Source organism: Notolabrus celidotus, chromosome 11 (genome assembly GCF_009762535.1).
Source record: "Notolabrus celidotus isolate fNotCel1 chromosome 11, fNotCel1.pri, whole genome shotgun sequence".
Classification (NCBI taxonomy): domain Eukaryota; kingdom Metazoa; phylum Chordata; class Actinopteri; order Labriformes; family Labridae; genus Notolabrus; species Notolabrus celidotus.
In genome coordinates this window covers 13,603,445-13,624,238 of record NC_048282.1, presented here as the reverse complement: position 1 = coordinate 13,624,238, position 20,794 = coordinate 13,603,445, and the positions used below count along the sequence as shown (strand labels likewise).

Genomic DNA, 20,794 nt, shown 5'->3' with positions numbered 1-20,794 from the left:
GATTATGGTTGGTAATGACAGATTAAGCAATAAAATAAATAAATATTGGTATATACTATGACTGTAAGTTGTAATAAACAATAATAATGTGATATAATAGGGGGCACTGGCACCCCTTGAAATCCAGTTGGCCACCACAAAATCTTAAACTATGATTGGCTGTTTGCCTTGTCAGAGGTGGGGTTTCTGTTAAAATATATAATTTGGGATGAGTTAAAAGGCTGACAGTAGGTTTCTTTATTAGTGCCCACAAATGTAACTTTGAAAAAACATATTTTGTAAGTCTTTTAATAATTAAGCTTAGAAGATTTATGCCACTTTGTTATGGTTTGTTTTTTTTTTTAAGTCAAAATGAATATAACACCTGTTTAATACTTTAATGAAAGTAGATTGTGAAGACAGAAAGAGTAAATGTTGTTTATTTGTAAATGCACTGGCCACCCCTGCCTATGTGAGAGCCTCAGTCGGGCCACCCCGGTCAAAAATCTCTGGACACGCACCTGATTTGATGACGTTGTGATTATTGATTAAGAAGTAATGTGTTACACTAACCGGTTTTCTTGTTACTATGTCATTATCATGCATCTCTCTGGATTATATTTCCTGGTAGGTGTGTGTTTGGTTTTAATGTTTGAACGCATTAGGTTACATACACGTACACGTCTGACTGGCTGCGTATGAGGAGGGGTGTCCGCTTCCCTTGTCGAACACTTGATCTCCCGCACTCTCCCGCCCCTCACATGACGTCGCCCTCCTTCTTCCTCCCTCTTCCTCTCCCTCTTTGCTATCATAGTTAGCAGTAGCACATTAGCCTCCTGCAGCTGTCGGTGGCAGTCACTCAGAGAACCTGTCAGTCAGAGAGCTGCTGCTGTATTTGTGTTCATCCTCCCCCTACTTCCCTCCTGTAGGAAACCTTGGACGGCCGGGTCGTTCCTTTGAGAGCCTGCTCCATCACCTCGCCGGGCTTCCTAAGGGGAGAATAACGTGATCGTCGTTTTCGAAGACAGGAAGACGCCCTGGGACCTGGGACATGGCAAGACAAGAACAAGTCCTGGTTCTAGAGCCTCAACACGAACTGAAATTCAGAGGTAACGCTGAAGCTGAGGGCAGGGCCGGGTGACTCCAGGAGCTGTTCATGATCACCACTGAGTCGATTCCTTCTTTATTCCACGCCTATCAGATGTCATTTTGTGTGTTTTATACTCTAACATCAGGACAGGTGTATATTTGTTACACATTGTGACGATGACAGGTAAACTACAATGTGTGACTATGCTAACTAGCTAGGTAGCATTAAGCTAGCCAAGGTAAGCTAGCTGTCATTGTAGCGTCAGGCCCACTGTCCCATTTCCTTCATTTACGGTTTCTCTATTCTCCCTTTCAGACTTTAACACACTTGTATTCACTAGATAAATACTTGTCTTATTTCTGTTTGTCATTGATGTTCCTTAAAACCTGCATGTTCCCGAGGAGTGACTCTTCTAGCATTTTCCACGAACAGGTTGTCAATTCTGATCCTTGTTAGCACGATTATTTCTCAATATTGTAAGCTAGCAGATTCGATTGAGAGATTACTGATTATTCGCAGTTTGAAACCCAAATTCCTCTGAAGCTTTTAACATTTAGAACTTTTAATGAAACAAGACTGAACTGGCTTTCCAAGAATATTGGTATATTCCGAAATAATTGCATTTTGGGTGTGATATTGCTAAAGATAGGACAGTGGGATCAGTTCGATCAGTTCGTACCGGGTTGATGGATTACTGCAGAGCTTTGATGTGCAAAGATGAACCAGAAATTGCAACGCCCACTCAGTGATGCATAGAACATCTCATCAGAGCAGGGCGCAGGGCTAGGTTGTTTAACACGTTTTAAAACCAAGGCTGAGTTGTCTGAAGAGTTTGATGTCTGTTTGGAGTCACTAAGCATGCTCAGAGTACGGTGGCCCTGAAGGACAAAACAAATTTACAAATGATGAAACACTTTTACAAAGTTGGAGACACATTTACATATTGGAAAACATTTTTACATTTTGTAAAACAAAATTACATTAGCAAAACACTTTTACCAAGGCCAAAACCATAGACTGTATAAAATATGGATGTAGTATCCGTAATGTCACCCATCTGTTTCTGAAGAGCTGTTTTGAGGCCAATGGTTGGCAGCAGCCATATTGCTGCTGTCGAGCGAATGTGACGTAAAGAGGTGGGCTTTGAGCCTCCTATCCAACAGCTACAGTGTTCCCCCCTGTCAATCAAGTCAGCTGTGCCTCGCATTGGAAGACTTGTAATCTCAATATCTTCAAAATTGCTGCATTAGACATAAAAATTCACCCCCCTACAGTGTGAGCCGATCGCGAAATGAACTATCCAGACTACACTCGTCTTTTGTACCAGGCTGTAAACATGTATATCTCTGCTGTAAAGATCAGCTTTTTTGAATTGGTGTGTATGTGGTTTCCAGTACTTCCTGAGCCAACTTCAAGCGGATCCTTGATGAACTGCAGATTTTAGCACTTCCGCATTGTAATCATATTTTTTTAGACCGGAGGTTGCCACTTGACCAAAACACATTTTCATTTAAGAAAACAAATTTACAAAATCAAAAAAGCACATTTACAAGTGGTGAGACAAATTTACCTATGACAGACCACTTTTACCATACCTGAAACAAATTTACATTAATTTTTTAATGGAAAGGGAATGTGCCAAACACCGAAAGTGACCCGGTACCAAACAGAGTACCAGTACCAAACGTCGCTCCGTTTGGTTTCTCTCCATCATAACAAACTAAATGACCCCTCACTTGATCACTCCCTGATCACTTCCGGTGTTTGATACATTCCCATTCCATTAAAAATAAATTAAAATTTGTTTGAGGAATGGTAAAAGTGTTCCGCCGTTTGCAAATTGTCTCACCACTTGTAAAAGTGTTTTTTGATTTTGTAAATTTGTTTTCTTAAATGTAAATTTGTTTTCCAAAATGTAAATTTTTCTCCAACTTTGTAGAAGTCTTTCCATTTTTTATAAATTTGTTTTGTCCTTCAGGGCCACCGTATCAGAGTGATACTGTCTACATTCTGCAAAAGCTACAGCATGCATCAGTACCTATGTCATAAAGATGACTGATTAGTCCGTAGTAGGCTGTGTACATCATATAGTTTTTTGTCAGTGGGCAGGGATTGCAAAATACAGTAAAGTCTGCTTTTACAGCTGTTTTCAGTTTCTGAATGTTTAAGGTACAAAGTCAAAGACAGGCCCTTTGTTGGCACTTATATTTCATACATTTTTCTTTGCAGATACATGTTTACTGCAAAAGATCTTTTTAAATATTTTGCCCGACCCTGCATGACCCTGATGAAGGCCACAAGCTGAAACACGTTGGTCTAAGAATAATGTATACTACAAGTGTTGCTGCAGTTTTGACCCTTCTCAAACCATGCTTTCAAATAACAAAAAAGAATACTGTTACTCAATATAGTAGACGTGTCACAAATGTGTACACCCCTTGAGTCAAGACTGTCTCGTTTCTCTGTGTCCCCTGCAGGTCCCTTCACAGATGTTGTCACTGCCACTCTGAAGCTCACCAACCCCACAGATAGAAATGTGTGTTTCAAAGTCAAGACAACTGCACCTCGCAGATACTGTGTGCGCCCAAACAGCGGCATCATTGACGCTGGAGGCTTCATTAATGTTTCTGGTCCGTAAACAAATATTTTTATCAGACAAATCACATTAGTAGTGACGTAGTTTTTCCATCATTCTGAAACAAATATTCAGTTATTGTTTGGTTTTCTGCATAGCTAAGCATCTCCCTGCCAAGCTGCAAGGTGATTTCTGAAGGGAAAACATATAAGAACACGTTTTTTATTGCTATTATGAATCTGTAGTGTTTAAAGCAACCTCACTTATGTAGTAATATTAGGAGTCATAGTACTGTGACAGTTTTGGAAGTATTTGCTTTTTCTTTTACATGATTTGTATCCTAAGTTTGCCTTTCTATTTTGTAATTGTTTTTTGTCCACAGTTATGCTACAGCCTTTTGACTACGACCCAAATGAAAAGAGTAAACACAAATTCATGGTTCAGTCCATGCTGGCCCCGTTTGACATGGTTGACATGGAGGGAGTTGTGAGTACAAGCGCATATTTAACATTTTATTCAGCAAAATGTTATATTTACATATCTTTTTAAACCTTGTGACTGTTGATCCTGAGTTCTTATGTTCAACCATACGGTAAACATTAAGTGTGTCTGCTCAGTGGAACAGGAACTTTTCTCCAACACAGACTTAAAACCAAACATTTGTAATATGTGTCCCTAGTCCTGAAAGTGTGACTCTTCAATGGATTGTTTCTGCAGAGTGTTTTATTTTAAGGGAAACCTTTGAAGTGATCTGTAAATTCATGTTGATTCTCTTGTCCACAGTGGAAGGAGGCAAAGCCTGAAGAGCTGATGGATTCAAAGTTGAGATGTGCATTTGAGATGCCTCTAGAAAATGACAAAACTGTAAGTCTTCCCAGTAGGGTAATGGGTATAATTGTGCCTCTGTGATTGTATTTAGTACTTGATGTACACAAGTCAAAGCTCACACCCCCACTAGATCTACAAACTGAACTTTTTATCTCATCAAATGATACATGCAGTAATTGAAAAGGTACTTGTCAATAACATTACATTTAATGGTTCCCTTTGAGTTATTTATTTTCCCCATCCTCTTTTTTTTCGTATTATCTCAGTGCCCCACCCATGAGTATCGCATCACTGTACCACCCATCAAATGCTTTATTCATGATTTATTTATTTCTACATTCATCTCACTCCTTAACATGTCTCTGCACGTGTCCTCACCCCCTTCCTCTCTCTCTGCTCTTAACCCATTGCCTTCCTCCACCCTCATTCTCTTTCCACAGCATGAGAATGTAAGCAACCAAACTGTGTCTCCCTCTGCCTCCTCTGTTAAGACTGAGCACTCTGTGCTGCCCAAGTCTGCCAGCGCCTCCCTGGATGATGCAGAGGTGAAGAAGATCATGGAGGAGTGCAAGCGGCTGCAGATGGAAGTCCAGAGGCTACGGGAGGAAAACAAACAGATCAGGGTGAGTTGTTAAAAAACAAAAAAACATGATCACTCACATGACTCTATTTTTTTTCTTCTTTTTTCTCTTCCCTATCATTAGATAAAGGAAGGCAGAACACACAGGCAAAATTAAAACTCTTTCACATACTGTATGCACTCTGTGAAGTCACAGTTTAATGTTTACCACATTATTGCAGACAAAACCACACAGATCTCCGCTATGATTAGGGATGGGACATGATATTTGAATGCTTGAATATTTTTTAACTAATTCAAAAAAACGAAGAGTTAATGTGAATATTATCTAATTTTGAAAGCACTATTTTCATTATTTTCACCGGTGCCTGGTTACAGTACGGTATTCTCACCAGACGGTGACTATAGAGCGTCTTAAAGCTGTTTTCCAACCGCATTAAATAACAGAAGAAGAAGAATACTAACTGCATTAAATAGCAAAAGAAGTCAAAATCATTAGCAACAGTTGCTGGAAATACATATGTAGTCGCATGAAATTAGAAAACTGAGATAATTACAGAGACTGAGCATGGCTGTAAAATGTAAACATTCACGGCATGCTGCTGCGGCACAGAAACACTGACATAAAGGTCGAGACAGAAACTAGCAGCGTCTGCTACCAGCAGCACCTTGTCCCTCTCAATTTAAGAATAATCGCCAAATAGATGCCAGTGATTATCGTATAGTATTTTGGTGTGAAATGCCCATCCCTAGCTATGATAACAGCTCTTTCAATGATATCAATGCCACGTGCAAATGGGTGAATGTGCAGAAATCTTCAAATCTTAAACTTGAATGTTTTTACTCTCCCTCTTACGTATCTGTATTGGTTGCATGATGGAAACGTCATAACCCTCGCCCAATTGTAAGGGGGGAATATTTTTACCACAATCTTATATCAACTCGTCAACACTTTTTACACAGAAGGTTTACAAGGAGCCTGGCAGGACAATTCTAGATTAGATCAGGGAAACATTTCGGCTGACTGGGTTAGGGTTTGAGGGAGTTTATTGGACTTTAACTTGCAGCTTAAGGTAGAGCTGTATCCTTAGATCTTGTGTCTAATGTCTGACAAATACTGCAATGGGTTAACTGTAAAAGAGGATACCTTATCTATATTCAATAAAACTGCACAGCCATGAGTGTCCTGGGGCTTTACAAAATACCACAAGAGAGCACATTCCTGACTTGGGATGCACAAGTAGATAATGGTATCATTGTCTTTTAAAAGTAAAAGAGTTGTGATCTAGAAACTGTAGAAACTACATTTTTACCAGCAGGGTTTCCGAGGTTTTGCATCATATTATTGGCAGGATACATTCAAAAGACTGTCTCCTGTGGTAGTCCTCTTTTGAATGATGTGAAAAGTTGATGGTAGATATTTGTGCATGGATGGATGAATATTTAACATTTAACAAGTAAACTTCTCAGTTCTTAATAGTTTGCAAATACTGTAATAACTGTTTTATTGATTTCATTTCTGACTCCTTTGTCTTCATCACAGGAGGATGACGGACTGCGGAAGAGAAAGGTGACCTCAATGGCCGCCCCTCACTCTTCCTCCTCCACCATGGTAACCTCATCCATGAGGGACGAAGGTCTAAGCACCCGCCTCCTGGCGCTCTGCGTGCTCTTTTTTGTCATTGGAGTCATTGTTGGCAAGTTGGCCCTGTAGAGACACAGACGAGAGCACAGTAATAGATGGATGGACGGACGGATGGCCTGCTCCAAAGGACAAGTGTCCATGACAGCAACGGGGAAGTCTTCTGGTTTTATTTTGATTTCTCTTTATTAACATGTAAGGCAATATCAAGATGGTTTGTCTGAATGGAAAATAATTTGTGTAAAAAGAAAAGGAAAGATGGCAATTCCAAGATAACCATCAGTGCAAGTGTTTTTGTCACAGGTCTTGCCTTTTTTGAGTTTTTTTATTCTTTCTAAAAATCACCCCCTTTGATCCGTTCTCTCCGTCCATCCCTCCTTCCTCAATGATCTTCCGCAACTTGCACATGTAACAGTTAGTGGTGTGTAGAAGTAGCTTCACGCTGGCTGTATGTCTTTCATTGATTGTTCATTGATTCTTAAGTTTTCAAAGTTCCTCACACACATTGTCAATAAGAAAGTTCTAACACTTTTCCTCTGATAACCTCACATCCATTAGAACTGATATATTGCCTGAAGAGGTAAACACAAGTGATTAGAGAAAAACTTTTTGAAATGTTTTCAAGCCCCAATTATTATTATTATTATTATTATTATTATTATTATTATTATTATTATTATTATTATTATTTCTTTTTCTTTGGACTCAAACTCTTCGTAACGTCTTCTATGTTGTGCCAGTAGAAGCTGTGTGTATGTGTGTGTGTGTGTGTGCGTGTGAGTGAGAGAGGGAGAGAAAGAGAGAGCGACTGTCTGTCTCACAGCCTCCTGTAGGGAGACTAATGTGACTGTGTGTGGATGTTTGTATGCTAAGAGACCACAAATGGTGAAATCGCAAGCTGTTTTTGGACTTGGGAAGAGGGGTGCTTTGAAAACAAACCTGTCATCTGATTTTCTGTAAAGTATATTTGGGGCATTTGATGAAGTTGCATTAAATATTTTAAACAGTTCAGTCATTGACCAGAACAAGAAATAGTAGTAATTTAATATATCAGTACATTTTTTTTTTTAATTCGTTGGACACAGATTATACAAAATAATTAATGCAGCATAGAGGTATAATAACATAAGAATACAAATTTACCAGAAACCATCAGACTATCATAATTGACTCTTAACTGTTTGCGTGATTATTACTTTCTCAGGATAAGACAGGCACTGATTAAAAAATGTCCCAACTTAAAACAGAATTTCTCATTCAAAAATTGACCTGGACAGTTCCAACATTTTAGATAAGTATGAAACAGAAGTTTTGGCCACCTATAATTTCTTCATGCCATGGAGTAATGTATCTGTATCCTCAAGTGTATTAAAGCAGTTTGCTTGTTCTCTTATATTACCATGTACCCACAAAGCTTCTGTTGTTTTAATATTCAAATGCACTATATTCAAATTTCCAATCAGCAGTCTGCATGAAATTACCTTTTTTTTTTTTTTCTTAACTGTTGCAGTTTATTGGTGGATCAAAAAAAATACTCTCTTCTCATAAGGGACCATTTTGAGTCAGGTTTATTAGTTTGTGTTTGATTATTTCCTTTTCTTTCTCTTTTCTTTTGTCACTTGATGGGCTCTCATGGTCGTGGGATAACTAAGAAAACACAGCTGTATTGTCTTTGCTATCACATGACCATCAAGGCAGATTGCTAAAAAAAAAAAAAGGGAAAGAACTCCTTTTTTTGGTGCCTGAGGGAACTCGGGGAGCACAGAGGTGGGAATTTGGGCGGCTGGAATGAAGACTGACCTGTGAATACGCACTACATTAGAGAAAAATAAGGCATCAGCCCTTCAGACCACAAATGCAAAGCTACAGTCACACAACAATGTAATCACACAGTAATTGGATACTCTTTTGTATGTACATAATAAAAAGACTTAAAAAGATAACTGGCAAAGTTATTAACATATACTGTATTAAAGGAAGAAAAACAGCCACAATGAATCATGTAGCATCATACTGATTAAAATACATAAACCCCCTACTGTCTTCTCTTTTAAAACTTTACTCTTTCTTTCCTTGTTTAATCAAGAATGCAGTCTTTGAAAACAGACAAGTGTGAATGTGGCTGCTAGAGTGGTTTGATGGTAAAATACAAAAGTCTGAGATTCAGAGTTGCTTAGCGAATAACTTCATTCAGGCAGTTCACTTGAAAAAAGAAAATGGAAAAAAAAAAACAGTCAACTCTCCACAAGAATTTTTTTTAGTCTGGTAAAATGTACAGTGACTTTTGTGGCTCTATATGGAGCTCATTTCATATCGTTTTCAGGCAAATCTTCAATTACAAACCTTTAGGGATTGGTTTCAGTGTTATGGCTACTTTACATGTGAGGAGGCTGTGAAGAAAATTCTCTTGAGCTGATGGATCCTGTGAGTGAGTCTGTACGCCAATCGTATGGTGGGAAAGTCAAGGTGTAATTCCATTTGCTGCATCGACTCCTCTTCATTTACCCTCAGAGGTTTCTAACTTGATTTTTGAGTTCTATTCTAAAATACTGCAGTGCCCCTTTAAATTCTCATGAGGCTGATTTGTGTATTAACACCAATCCCATAATAATTGTACTAATCTTGATTACCTTAAAAGTTTAATAATTGGACACGTGATGTCTCTTTTTACTAAAACAATTCATTTCCATTGTATTTTTACCTTAGATGTGTCAAGTTTTTACAGAACACACGTTAAGATTTGTTGATGTTTCCTTTATTTACTACTTTGTGAAATACCCTGTTCACAAGACATCTCACAGCACAGATAAGATTAAAAAATATGTATCAGTTGATCAATATAATGGAGGAGATATCTGAGCCTCCCTTCGCATTACAATGTGTGCTCATGAAGAAGTATGGCTAAACAGTTAAAAGTCATTGTTTTAATTAACGATAGATTTATAGTTGAGAAAAAATCCTGCAAATGTTTAGTCTAATGATACTGTTTAAAAGATATACAGTACCAGTCAAAAGTTTGGAAACACCTTCTTATTCAAGGGTTTGTATTTATTTTAATTATTTGAAACACTGTACATTAATAACAAATACATCAAAACTATGAAAGAACATATATGGAATTATTTAATTAACAAAAAAGTGTCAAACAAACCAGAATATGTTTTATATTTTAGATTCTGTAAAGTTTCCCCCTTTTTCCTTCATGACAGCTTTGCACACTCTTGGTATTCTCTCAGTCTGCTTCATGAAGTGGTCTCCTGGAATGGTTTCTAATGAACATGAGCCTTGTCAAGAGTTCATTTGTAGAATGACTTGCCTTCTTAATGTGTTTGAGACCATCAGTTGTGTTGTTCAGAGGTAGGGTTAGTACACAATGGATAGCCCTATTTGACTACTGTTGTAATCCAGATTATGACAAAACCAGATTATTTCATAGTTTTTATGTCTTCAGTATTAAACTACAATGTTGAAAATAATTAAAATAAATAAAAACCATTGAATGAGAAGGTGTGTCCAAACTTTTGACTGGTAGTGTATATATACATATATTTTTTTTATATGTTTATATAATATAATATAGTAAAGTGCAGTCTAATAATACTGTTGAAAATATATATCAACAATATACATATACAGGGGCGTTGTAGTGTGTGGAAAAGTGGGACTGACTACCTAGGGCCCAAGTGAGGAGGGAGGCCTTTAATGGGCCTGAAATAAAATGTGTTTTCTACTACAGTTTTATTTTGTTTTGTTATAACTGCAATAAGATAACTAAAACTGTCTGAATAAATAAACAAACATCCAGGATTCCTTTCTGGAAAAAAGGGGAGTCTCTCTCAAAGCAGTACCTCCTTCCGATTGCACGGAATGGTTTAGTCCGTCCCGTTCCTGTCGACTGGATTGATCTGTCAGCGGTCAGTCAAGTGAAGAGAGAGTGATGCTGCAGCACCTATCTCCCCCCCAAAAGCCAAGTTGGGGATCAAAAAGAAAAGAGAAAAAGGTGAAAGAAAGAAAGCAAGCTGAGGGAAAACAGATTTTAACAGCTTTCTTTCAAAAGAAAGGGGGGCACAACTACACAGTTTAAGAATAGGCTCCGTGAGATACGCGTCTCATGCCTAAAGTGGGGAATTGTCATATTTCCATAGCATCTAGTGTGGCTGAATCTGATTGAAAGTAAACTGTAGGCTTTTAGAGTTTAATTTGACTTCCTGAGGTAAGATTATACCAAATAATGCCCGCTTGTTGTTATTCAACAATTCACTTGGCTTCAAATAAATTTTTTTAAAGAGATGGACAGACTGAAGGTCAATATTGTGCAGTTACATTTGGAGAAATTGTAAAAAAAAATGTGCATTGATATGTAGCTTAGATTTGAGTCAGTTAACCAGGATAGTTTTGAGCATATATTTTTGCTTAAAGCTGGGGTTGGTAGTCACAGAAAACTAGCATGAATTTGAATGTAGAATTTCCTCAGGACTCCATCTCACCCCTCCCCCCGTCCCCTCGGAGCTCCTCCAAAACGACGCCCCCGCTCACATGCACAAGCGCCACTGATTCGCGACCATATGATCGATACTGATTCAAAACCGGCCCTCAGCACAGCGCAGCCGTTTGTGTTTTGCACTACGTCAACTCATGTCTCACTCAGCGGTAAGAAAACACCAAAACATTATCATAGTGAAAGTTAAAAACACAAACAAACATGGCTGCTGTTAGTACTCACAACTGTCATGCTAGCATAATCCAGTTGTACTGGTGACACGATATCAGGAGAAAAGATATAATACATATATCTGTAGGACTTACAAAATGTCATTAATTATTTTGCTTGTCAGAGCCCCCGTGGTGAGAACTTTTTAGACTCTAATTGGACTACAGTCCTGAGCAAAGCACCTCATCGGGTCAGAGGGGACAGGCCCGAGGTCGCGCGAGAGGGGCAGTAAATAAAAGCAGAGGCAGGGGACGGGGAGTGCACGCCAGGGAAATATATGCGCAGGAGGCGGGCAGAACGGCAAGACGGGATTTGATCGGTTTCATAAAATGGACCCTAATGACGGGGATTGGTTGGGGTTTTCCCAGGTTTACTACGGCTGTAGATAGAGGCTTTTTTCGCTCTTTTTTTAAGAACGCATTATTTATTGCTCGCCATCGGGACATAAAGATCATTTTAACCAGTATAACAAAAAGTGTATCTAAATCTGACTACCAACCCCAGCTTTAATCAGGATAGTTTTAAGCATATATTTTTGTTTAATGCAAATAAACCAGTATTATAGCAGCAATGTTATATTTGTAGGGTTGGCTGTGGTGATGGGGCCCACTGAGATATCTTTTCAGGGGCCGCAGAATTCCTGGCGACGCCCCTGCACATATCCAAAGAGAGAGTGAGAGAGAAGTTTTTATTGCTCCATGTATCCATGAGATGGAGACAGATCCACCAATCAGCGACCTCCCTTAATCAGTTACATGACGTCATCTGGCCTTATCCAGGAAGTAAAAAAATATCAACAATCGCTCCAGGTTCCACTCCTGAGCTAAGTGTCAGTGTAGCCTCGCAGCGAGGGAGCAATACGTGATTTCCTCGGCTTTGTCGCATATTTTTTTTATTATTTAATTAGCTTGAGATATGTCGTTTATCGGTAGATTTTTAGGAGGAGGAGGGAAAGGAGGAAAAGGACCGAGCCCACAGGAGGCGATCCAGAAACTCCGAGAGACGGAGGAGATGCTAACGAAGAAACAGGAATTCCTAGAGAAAAAGATCGAGCAGGAACTGCAGATTGCCAAGAAAAACGGCACGAAAAACAAAAGAGGTGAGTTACCATGACAGGGCGTCGTAATGAACACATACCTGGTCGTTTAGTCGTCCTCTCAACGACAGGCAGCTACACGTTAGCATGGTTGGCTAACTTCTACGAGCTGTCAATAAATGCAGGCAGCTTAAATCAGGATCCTTATCACTGTTAACACCAAAGATAAGCTACTTCTAATGTATATACCTGGTGTCCAAGATGAAGTGATTGGTTATGTAATTTAGTTGATGTTTTACATGAAATGAAGGCCTGGTCTTGTCACATATGTTCTAGTGATTACATTTTCTTCTGATCTAACACTGATCGCTTTAAAATGAAAAGACTTTTTGAAAGGTGTGGTGAGAGATTTGGCGACCGATAGATTGATAAAGAGACTCGTATTAGACATACTGTCTGAGCGTAAGGACAAGAGTACAACGATGTGGTGTCTCTGTCCGAAAGGTGGGCGTGTTTACACCTTGATCAGAGGCTAGGAGAGATCAGTGGTGGACAAAGTACACAGCTTCATTACTGGAGTCAAAGTATAGATACTCCAGGTCAAATATTACTCCAATACAAGTGAAAGTTGCTCTGTCAGATTATTACTTGAGTTAAAGTACTGGAGTACTACCTTTTAAAAATACATAAGTATTCAAAGTACTTTTTAAAATATCTCAGAAAAATGTATTTTCACAGAGCATTAGTGCAGTCAAGAATACATAGGAGTACATTCTGTTACATCATGTTTATTTAGAAACAATTACTTGAAATCCCTAAAAACTATACCATGGAATAAAAACAGCAAATAAGTTACTCCAAGCACAGACAACTTAGTTTGAAATGTTCACCTGGAATGAAACAAATGTTACGTAGCTCAACACGCTTTCTCAGGTTGGACTGTGAATGTTTGTATGTTTGGGCAGAGTGGGAAACAGAACTTTTTTTTTTTAAATACTTTTTATTTAATAATTTTCAATATATAATGCAGAGCGACCAAACTCATACATACGCACAAAAGAGAACAAGACAAAACAAAGATGTAACAGCATGTCAGCATTAGCATGGATTAGTTTGCTTATAATATGTATAAGACTACCTTCTGTAAATAAACAATTCATTTTTAACTCATCCATGAGTATAGGATTTGATACCTAATGCAGAAACAATCTAAAGAAAAAGTACAAAGAAAAAGATCTACAACATCGACAAAAAATAATAATAATAAGAATAATATTTTTTTTTTTTAAAAGAGAACGGAAGAACATTTCAAACGATACGTATCATTCTTCATTTCAAAAAACTCTTACACGGGCTGAAGATATGACCATGGGTGCTCATGTGGAGAATTATAGCCATCATTACCACCTCTAAATGAACTGCCTGATCTGAGTGATGCTATGTGTGCTCCACCTTCAACCGTGGAGACGCACGATATACAGATACGGCTAAACCACTGAGACAAACAGAACTACACAAACACATTTTACTGTCCTAGGGATCAGATTTCAGAAAAGAGAAGGAAATTCATGAGCTGACTTCAAAGCTAAAGCAGTGAGTAACTAGAGCATTGATAGAAATGTAGTGGAGTAAAAAGTACAATAATTGTCTTCTGAATGTAGTGGAGTAAAAGTAATAAGTTCCCCCAAAAAATAATACTCAAGTAAAGTACAGATACTCAAAAATGTACTTAAGTACTGTACTCAAGTAAATTTACTCTGTTACTGTCCACCACTGGTGTTTACACCTTGATCAGAGAGATACTGACAGACCTCAAGCAGGTTTACAGCTGCATGTGAGGTAATGTATCAGGTAATACTATAAAACTAAGAATGATTGCAGCAATCAAATATCAATTTTTTAACACAACACAGCATGATATAAATCACCTGGGATGATAAATAGCTCTGTTTTTAAATATTGAATGTCAGACAATTGTTTGAAGACATATTGTTATTCATCTTCTTATTGACTGTCCTTTCTGGATAGTACACTTTCCATGACTAACACTTTAATTGCATCACACTTTTACACACCTGTTTATTTTTGGCTACAATTCATCCATCCTGACTCTTTTTATTTTTCCGCCTCTCCTCAGCGGCTCTGCAAGCTTTAAAAAGAAAGAAGCGATATGAGAAACAGCTTGCCCAGATCGACGGCACGCTGTCGACCATCGAGTTCCAGAGAGAAGCTCTGGAGAATGCCAACACAAACACTGAAGTGCTCAAGAACATGGGCTTTGCTGCAAAGGCTATGAAATCTGCCCATGAAAACATGTAAAAAATGACGCACTGACTTTGTTCTTTACAATTTGATCTATTGATTTGACTGAAGCAGGAACTATAAAAACATTACATCAAGGTTCTATATTATCTTGGTTGCCTGGCTGCAGTTTCAGAGATAGTCTAAACTGAATCAATGGAAAGCAGGAATATGCTGTAGTCATGAAATACAGAATATTTATCTCACATCTTTTGACAAAACTCACCTGTTTCAGATGTTATTTGCATCAAATGACTTACTTAAAAGGTTAATTAATTTAATGAATGCACAACATAGGTTGTTAAAAATGTGGAGGGATTTCTGCATGCCTTAGTTTCTGTGTTTAGGTAAATAAGTCTTGTGTATGAGTTACATTTGTGGTATCTGTTTCACTCACAAGTAAATCTGCTTGATCAGGGACATTGACAAGGTGGACGACCTGATGCAGGACATAACAGAGCAGCAGGAGCTTGCCCAGGAAATCTCTGATGCCATCTCCAAACCTGTTGGCTTTGGAGAAGAATTTGACGAGGTGGGTAACTTTTTAAAATGTTTGATTTATAGGTTGGTGAAGTTATTTCTGGGAACATTTTTAAAGCAATGATTTATATGTATGTGTAATTATGTAATAAGCTTGCCTATTACTGGGGGTAACTTTTGTTATTCAGCAGCCTACGCAGAGTCATCTAACCTCCAAGCTTTCTTAGTCAGCATTCTGGCATTGTGGCTGTCTTATTTATGAATTCTTTTTAGACACATGTCAACACTGTTAATGTATCCAGGTGTAAGTTGTTGGGTAATCAGTTATGTTAATGTGTTAAAGGGAATGAAATTGCTCTTTCTAAAATTCTCCATGAACTGAGGCTTACTCTTAGCAAAACATGTTGTAGACTGGAACTTTCATACCACATATCTAGTGTTCAAGGTACTTTAAACTGCAGGTGGGCATCCTGATTGGTTTACACAATCACTGTATTCTACAATACAAAATATTTTATGTATAAACCACTTATTTTGGTAAATTTGATTATTTTGGTAGAATCAATGTCTTTGTTGTTTTGGTACAAGAAGAACCAGTTCATGTTAACCCTCATGTTGGTGTTGTTTGCTGACTTTTCCAGGATGAGCTTCTAGCAGAGTTGGATGAGCTGGAACAGGAAGAGCTGGATAAAAACCTGCTGGAGATTGGGGGACCAGAGAACGTCCCCCTTCCCAATGTGCCTTCAACTTCATTACCTTCCAGACCTGGTGAGGACTGTTTGAATAATTAAAACAAGAACTCTATGACTTGATCAGCCTGTTTGTTGTACAGTTATGTTTTCTTTTATTTAAAGGTCCCGGGTATAATTAACGGTAACGTGTATTTATTCATGCTCTTCACTGTCTGTAGATGTCAGGTAACCAGTGGAGACTGCAGGAAGTGAAAATGCATTTGTACAGAGTGAACTAAGAAAATATATGTTTTCATAAGAGATGCTGGTCGGTAGAAGGAATTAAGCCAGGCAACCTGTTTCCCCTTGTATATGGTCTTTATGCTTATGTGCTGTTCGTTGTTGCCTTATGATTTGTCCTGACTAGGGATGCACCAGTATAGAACTGAAGGAACAAACGCAAAAAGTTATTTAATTAAATAACCTATTTAATTAATTTTACAAAAACAAAATGAAGGAAATATGAAGAGGAAACAGGTAGACCAGCATATTTATATTTTTAAAAAACATCATCACTTTTTTTTAAAGGTGCAGTGTGTGATTGACATCATTTAGCAGAACTGACTTGATAGAAATAGAATATGATATTCTAAGTTTGTTTAAGTTAGTGTATAACCACTAGGGTTGCAAACTTTCTGTTGGAAACTTTCCATGGGAATTAACAGGAATTTATGGGAATTAACAGGAATAAACCAGGATTTCACTAAATTGAAGGTTTGCTTTTAATAGGGAACTTAAATATAGTTGGGGAAAAGATATTTTAGCATAATCCTGACTAACACAACCAGATTTCATGCAAGTACAGTTAAATATATATGCTATTCCTGAATCACATGCACATAGTACACTGCTTACTGCAGGGCTATTGAGACCACGCCCCCTACATGCACTGTGCATTCCTCCGTCACATGCACAGATGATTTCTAGAATCCTGGACCACACTTTAGAGCCCAGAGCACAGTACTATTGAAGCCACACATTTTGAGCCTGTGGGTCAGGATGATGAGTAATATTTAATTCAACATTCATGTTGTTGTTCTTCAATGAAAGAATTGATTGTTCAATAAAATATTTAACACTTGATAAAGTTCTACTTACAAACAAATCTGTTTTAATTATATCATGTTGGATGGATGTCTGCTTATAACAAAACAAATATTTATGCTTGGATATGATACTTTTCTGTTAAATTACCCTCAACTCCCAGTTAATTCCCATGGACGGTTTTCAATTTGGAATATTTCCAAAATTCCCCAGCTTAACTTCCCATGGAAATTTAGCAAAACTTTCTGGAAATTTACTGTATATGTTCCAGCCCTTTGCAACCCTAATAACCACTTAAGTATAAAAACTGTTGTTATTCCAGAATGAGACTTTTGTATCTCCATAAGGAGCGGGTCCTTTCATGGAGGCCTCCATCCTGCACTGCCATGTTTCTACCTCAGCACAGAAAAGACAAACTAGTAACGTGTGCCTTTTTGTATTTGGTTAGTGGCCACGTGAAAAGCCCAGATCGGAACACAAAGAAGAAGAGAGCGGTTGTTGATAGACATTTTTGATGGTTGAAACTTTACAAATGGAGGATCATTCTTATGATTCTTATGATTAAGCTACATAGTAGCTTCTTGTTCTTGAGCGTTTCAGTCCATCTGACTGCAAAAAAATTCAATTTCTACACACTTTACCTTTAAGGATGTAAACGAGTCAACGCCAGACCCTTTCCTCTTTGTGATTTACACAAGTGTATAGAATAACTCTACATGGACTTCCACTGCTGTAGTAACTTGTTACTTGAAGTTACTGGAGTCAACTGTTTGTAAAGGCTTCAAGTCTTTGCCAAAAAAATTACTAATGGCTCTGTGGCACCGTTCTTCTTCTCTTCTGTCCTCCTTTTACTCAGCCAATAATACATCAGTACATTTTGTGTCTAGGGGGGGGGGGGGGGGGGGGGGGGGGGGGGGGGGGGGGGGGGGGATTCTGTCATTACAGTTTAACTGCATAAAGAAAGCCACTGTAAAAGGCTGCTCACTACTGAACAAACATTTAAACGTTTAAGTCCATATCCACTCAGAAATGTCACTTGATTAATGTTTTTCTGTATTTATCTCCTAAAGCCAAAAAAGAGGAAGACGAGGAGGACATGGAGGATCTGCAGCGCTGGGCTATGGAGGCCATGTAAATACAGCATCTTCCTTATCATACCTGCATCAGAGAAGGAGGAAGAAGATTCAACTTGTGGAGAGAATGAAATGTGGGGGAGTTCTTTATGAGTGTTTTGGTGTGTATAATGAGAAATGACTTTAACTTTATGTAACACTATGAAAAAGCAAAATGCTGTAGTCTTTCTTTACCCAACCTTTCACAAAAATAGAGCCTCCTGGGTGCTCGGCAAACAAGCTGATCAGGGGCTTTTATATTGAAGTTCTATCACTGCATCCTGTCAAATTCACCTCATACATCTATCCCTGATTTAAACAAATGCTAGCACTTTGTGGTCCTTGTTCTGGGAGGGCTAAGACAACGACCACAGAGTTTGCATTGAAGTATAATGTAATACGCAGTGTGGTGGCATACAGGCGTTTGGGTCTAACGGGCATTGAGGCGTTGTTGACATTACTGGCAACAGGGGGATTTTATTGGAGCTTACTCTTCACAGATCTCTTCCTGACTCGCATATTGGCCAGCATTTATGGGGTTGAACTCGCTGGATGTTTTGTTTTATCCTTGACAACAATAACAATCCTTTGGAAAAGTGGAGCACAGCTGATCACGAGTTAGAAGAAGAAGCCAGAAACTCAAACCATTTTTGTTCAGGCTGTGTGCTCTTTCCGTTTACCTGCTCCTCTTTACCAGATGTTGACATTTCAGCAACTTCCCCCTCCCTTAAAGGCATTTCTTCCAATGTTCCTGTTATTTGGTGTAAATATTGCAAATGTCTCTTTTTGTATACTGTTTCTGCCACCACCGAGAGGTTCTGTTGAGGTTGTGTGAAGCATGCAGCAGTGGAGATTCACAATCTAGGTAACAACACCCAGCTAGTGAGAGAAATGTTTAACACTTACATCCTACTCTGCCTCTTTTGGTCCTTCATAAATGTCTTGTTTTTTTCAAAATGTATAATGTTTAGTTAAGTACTGTCTCACCTTTAATGCATTTCGAAGGTTTATAAAAGATTAGATGCTATATCAGCATTTGAGTTTTAAGTCCTTACATTTTCAGAGGCATGATGTAAATTTTTTACATAGCAAAAAAAGAAATTACGCAAGGATGTGTGGACAAGCATGTTCGCATTTCTATGTTTTATTTATCCCAATGACAGTATTATTTGCGGTCATTAAAAGATTTCAATTCTTGCCATTTTTGTGATATCAGTATCTCAAGTGACGGTGTTTAACACCAACTTTGTTTCACACTGCATGATACAATGCTGCTACATAGTATATACAGTGAGTCTGGATGTCCCAAACAAGTCAAGTTTTCAGTTTAAAACTACAACCCTGATTCCAAAAACAATGGGAAGCTGTGAAAAATGTTAATAAAAATAGAATTTGATGGTTTGCAAATCATTAAAAACCATATACAATTGAAAATAGTTGAAAGTGTTGGAACTGTAAAAATGTATTGTTTTGTTTAAATATATGTTCATTCTAATTTTTATGCTGGCAACGTGTTTCAAAAAAGGTCAGACGGGGACTTGATCCCATTGTGTTGCATCATCTTTTCTGTTGAAAAACACTGTAAATGTCTGTGAACTGAGTAGACCAGTTTCTAGCGTTTAAAAAAAAGTTTTTCCCATTCTTGCCTGATACAGGATTTAAGCTTCTCAACAATTCAGGGTCTCCTTTGTTATATATTTTGTTTTCATGATGTTTTCAATGAAAAAGTCAAACTGCATGCAGGGCAGCTTAGCACCCCAACTGTTTTTCCACAGAGGTATGTTGTTATGTGTGCAGAGTGTGGTTTGGCATTGTCTTGCTGAAATATGCAGGTTTTTCCCTGAAAAAGACATTGTGTGGAGGGCAGCAGATGATGCTCCAAAACCTGTGTGTGTTGTTCAGCATTGATGGTGCCTTCCCATATGGGTGAGCTTCCCATGCCATGGGCACTTGTGCATTCCTATACCATCACAGATGCTGACTTTGATGCTGACTCCTCCGGTGAACGGAGTCCATGATTTCCAAAAAGAATGTCAAATTTTGATTCATCAGACCCCATTGACCTCTTCTGTTCTCGGACCAGAGAAGTTGCTGGTGTTTGGGAATTATGTTTATATATTGTTTTCTCTTCCCATGGTACAGTTTTAACCTGCATTTGTGCATGCAACAATTAACTGTGTTCAGAGACAATGGTTTTTGGAAGTGATTTTTAGAGACTTCTCCAGATTGTCTGAATCACTTAATGATATTATGTGCTGTACTTGATGACATCCCTACTTCTTTGCAATTTTTTGCTGAGAAACAAAGACTTTCACAGAGGCTTATCATGTTACTAACCTGTTAAAAATTAACTTTGTTGGGAGATGTTCCTTCTCTTTTTTTTCTAATCATAACAACTTTTCCATTGTTTTCTTGTCCCTGTCCCTACTTTTATTTAAGTGTGTTGCTGGCATCAAATTGAAAATGAACAAGTTTTTCAAACAACAATACAAGTTTTAATAAAATTTTTCAATTTCAACAATTTCTATGTTTTCTGCACTGTTTTCCAAAAATGTAGGGTTTAAATGATTTGCAAACCATCAAATCTGTTATATCAACATTTCACACTGTCACAACTTCTTGGAATCTGGGTTGTAGATGAGTTTTACAAGGAAAGACCCCAGGGTGCTTTTATACACCCCACAC

The 20,794-nt window shown here is 38.1% G+C and overlaps 2 protein-coding genes and 1 long non-coding RNA gene across 4 annotated transcripts; 2 read left to right on the top strand and 1 right to left on the bottom strand.

Annotated features, from left to right (window-relative positions):
• Positions 1–719: 719 nt before the first annotated feature.
• On the top strand, positions 720–8,729 carry LOC117821425 (vesicle-associated membrane protein-associated protein B/C-like). Of its 2 annotated transcripts, none has more exons than XM_034695677.1 (6): positions 720–1,088; positions 3,547–3,699; positions 4,027–4,130; positions 4,428–4,508; positions 4,964–5,095; positions 6,596–8,729. In XM_034695677.1, exons 1-6 carry the CDS (start codon positions 1,031–1,033, stop codon positions 6,764–6,766), a joined length of 699 nt encoding a protein of 232 aa, XP_034551568.1. In that variant the 5' UTR covers positions 720–1,030; the 3' UTR covers positions 6,767–8,729. The 2 variants fall into 2 exon arrangements, with proteins under 2 accessions (XP_034551568.1, XP_034551566.1); XM_034695675.1 differs by having other exon boundaries at positions 4,913–5,095.
• A 1,806-nt stretch (positions 8,730–10,535) lies between these two features.
• On the bottom strand, positions 10,536–12,966 carry LOC117821777. Its single transcript, XR_004633056.1, has 3 exons — positions 12,691–12,966; positions 12,543–12,610; positions 10,536–10,643 (listed from the first exon to the last, which is right to left on the bottom strand). It is a non-coding gene; the product is annotated as an uncharacterized LOC117821777 (long non-coding RNA).
• chmp4ba (charged multivesicular body protein 4Ba) lies at positions 12,178–19,307 on the top strand. The gene is made up of 5 exons (XM_034696275.1): positions 12,178–12,504; positions 14,579–14,756; positions 15,160–15,274; positions 15,864–15,990; positions 18,068–19,307. Exons 1-5 carry the CDS (start codon positions 12,321–12,323, stop codon positions 18,130–18,132), a joined length of 669 nt encoding a protein of 222 aa, XP_034552166.1. The 5' UTR covers positions 12,178–12,320; the 3' UTR covers positions 18,133–19,307.
• The last annotated feature ends 1,487 nt before the right edge of the window (positions 19,308–20,794 follow it).

Coding starts and splice junctions, on each gene's coding strand:
- LOC117821425 (XM_034695675.1), top strand. CDS start 1,031: ATGGCAAGACAAGAACAAGTCCTGGTTCTAGAGCCTCAACACGAACTG. Junction 1,089..3,546: donor ACACGAACTGAAATTCAGAG/GTAACGCTGAAG, acceptor TGTCCCCTGCAG/GTCCCTTCACAGATGTTGTC. Junction 4,509..4,912: donor CTCTAGAAAATGACAAAACT/GTAAGTCTTCCC, acceptor CTCTTTCCACAG/CATGAGAATGTAAGCAACCA.
- chmp4ba (XM_034696275.1), top strand. CDS start 12,321: ATGTCGTTTATCGGTAGATTTTTAGGAGGAGGAGGGAAAGGAGGAAAA. Junction 14,757..15,159: donor AAATCTGCCCATGAAAACAT/GTAAAAAATGAC, acceptor CTGCTTGATCAG/GGACATTGACAAGGTGGACG. Junction 15,275..15,863: donor TTGGAGAAGAATTTGACGAG/GTGGGTAACTTT, acceptor TGACTTTTCCAG/GATGAGCTTCTAGCAGAGTT.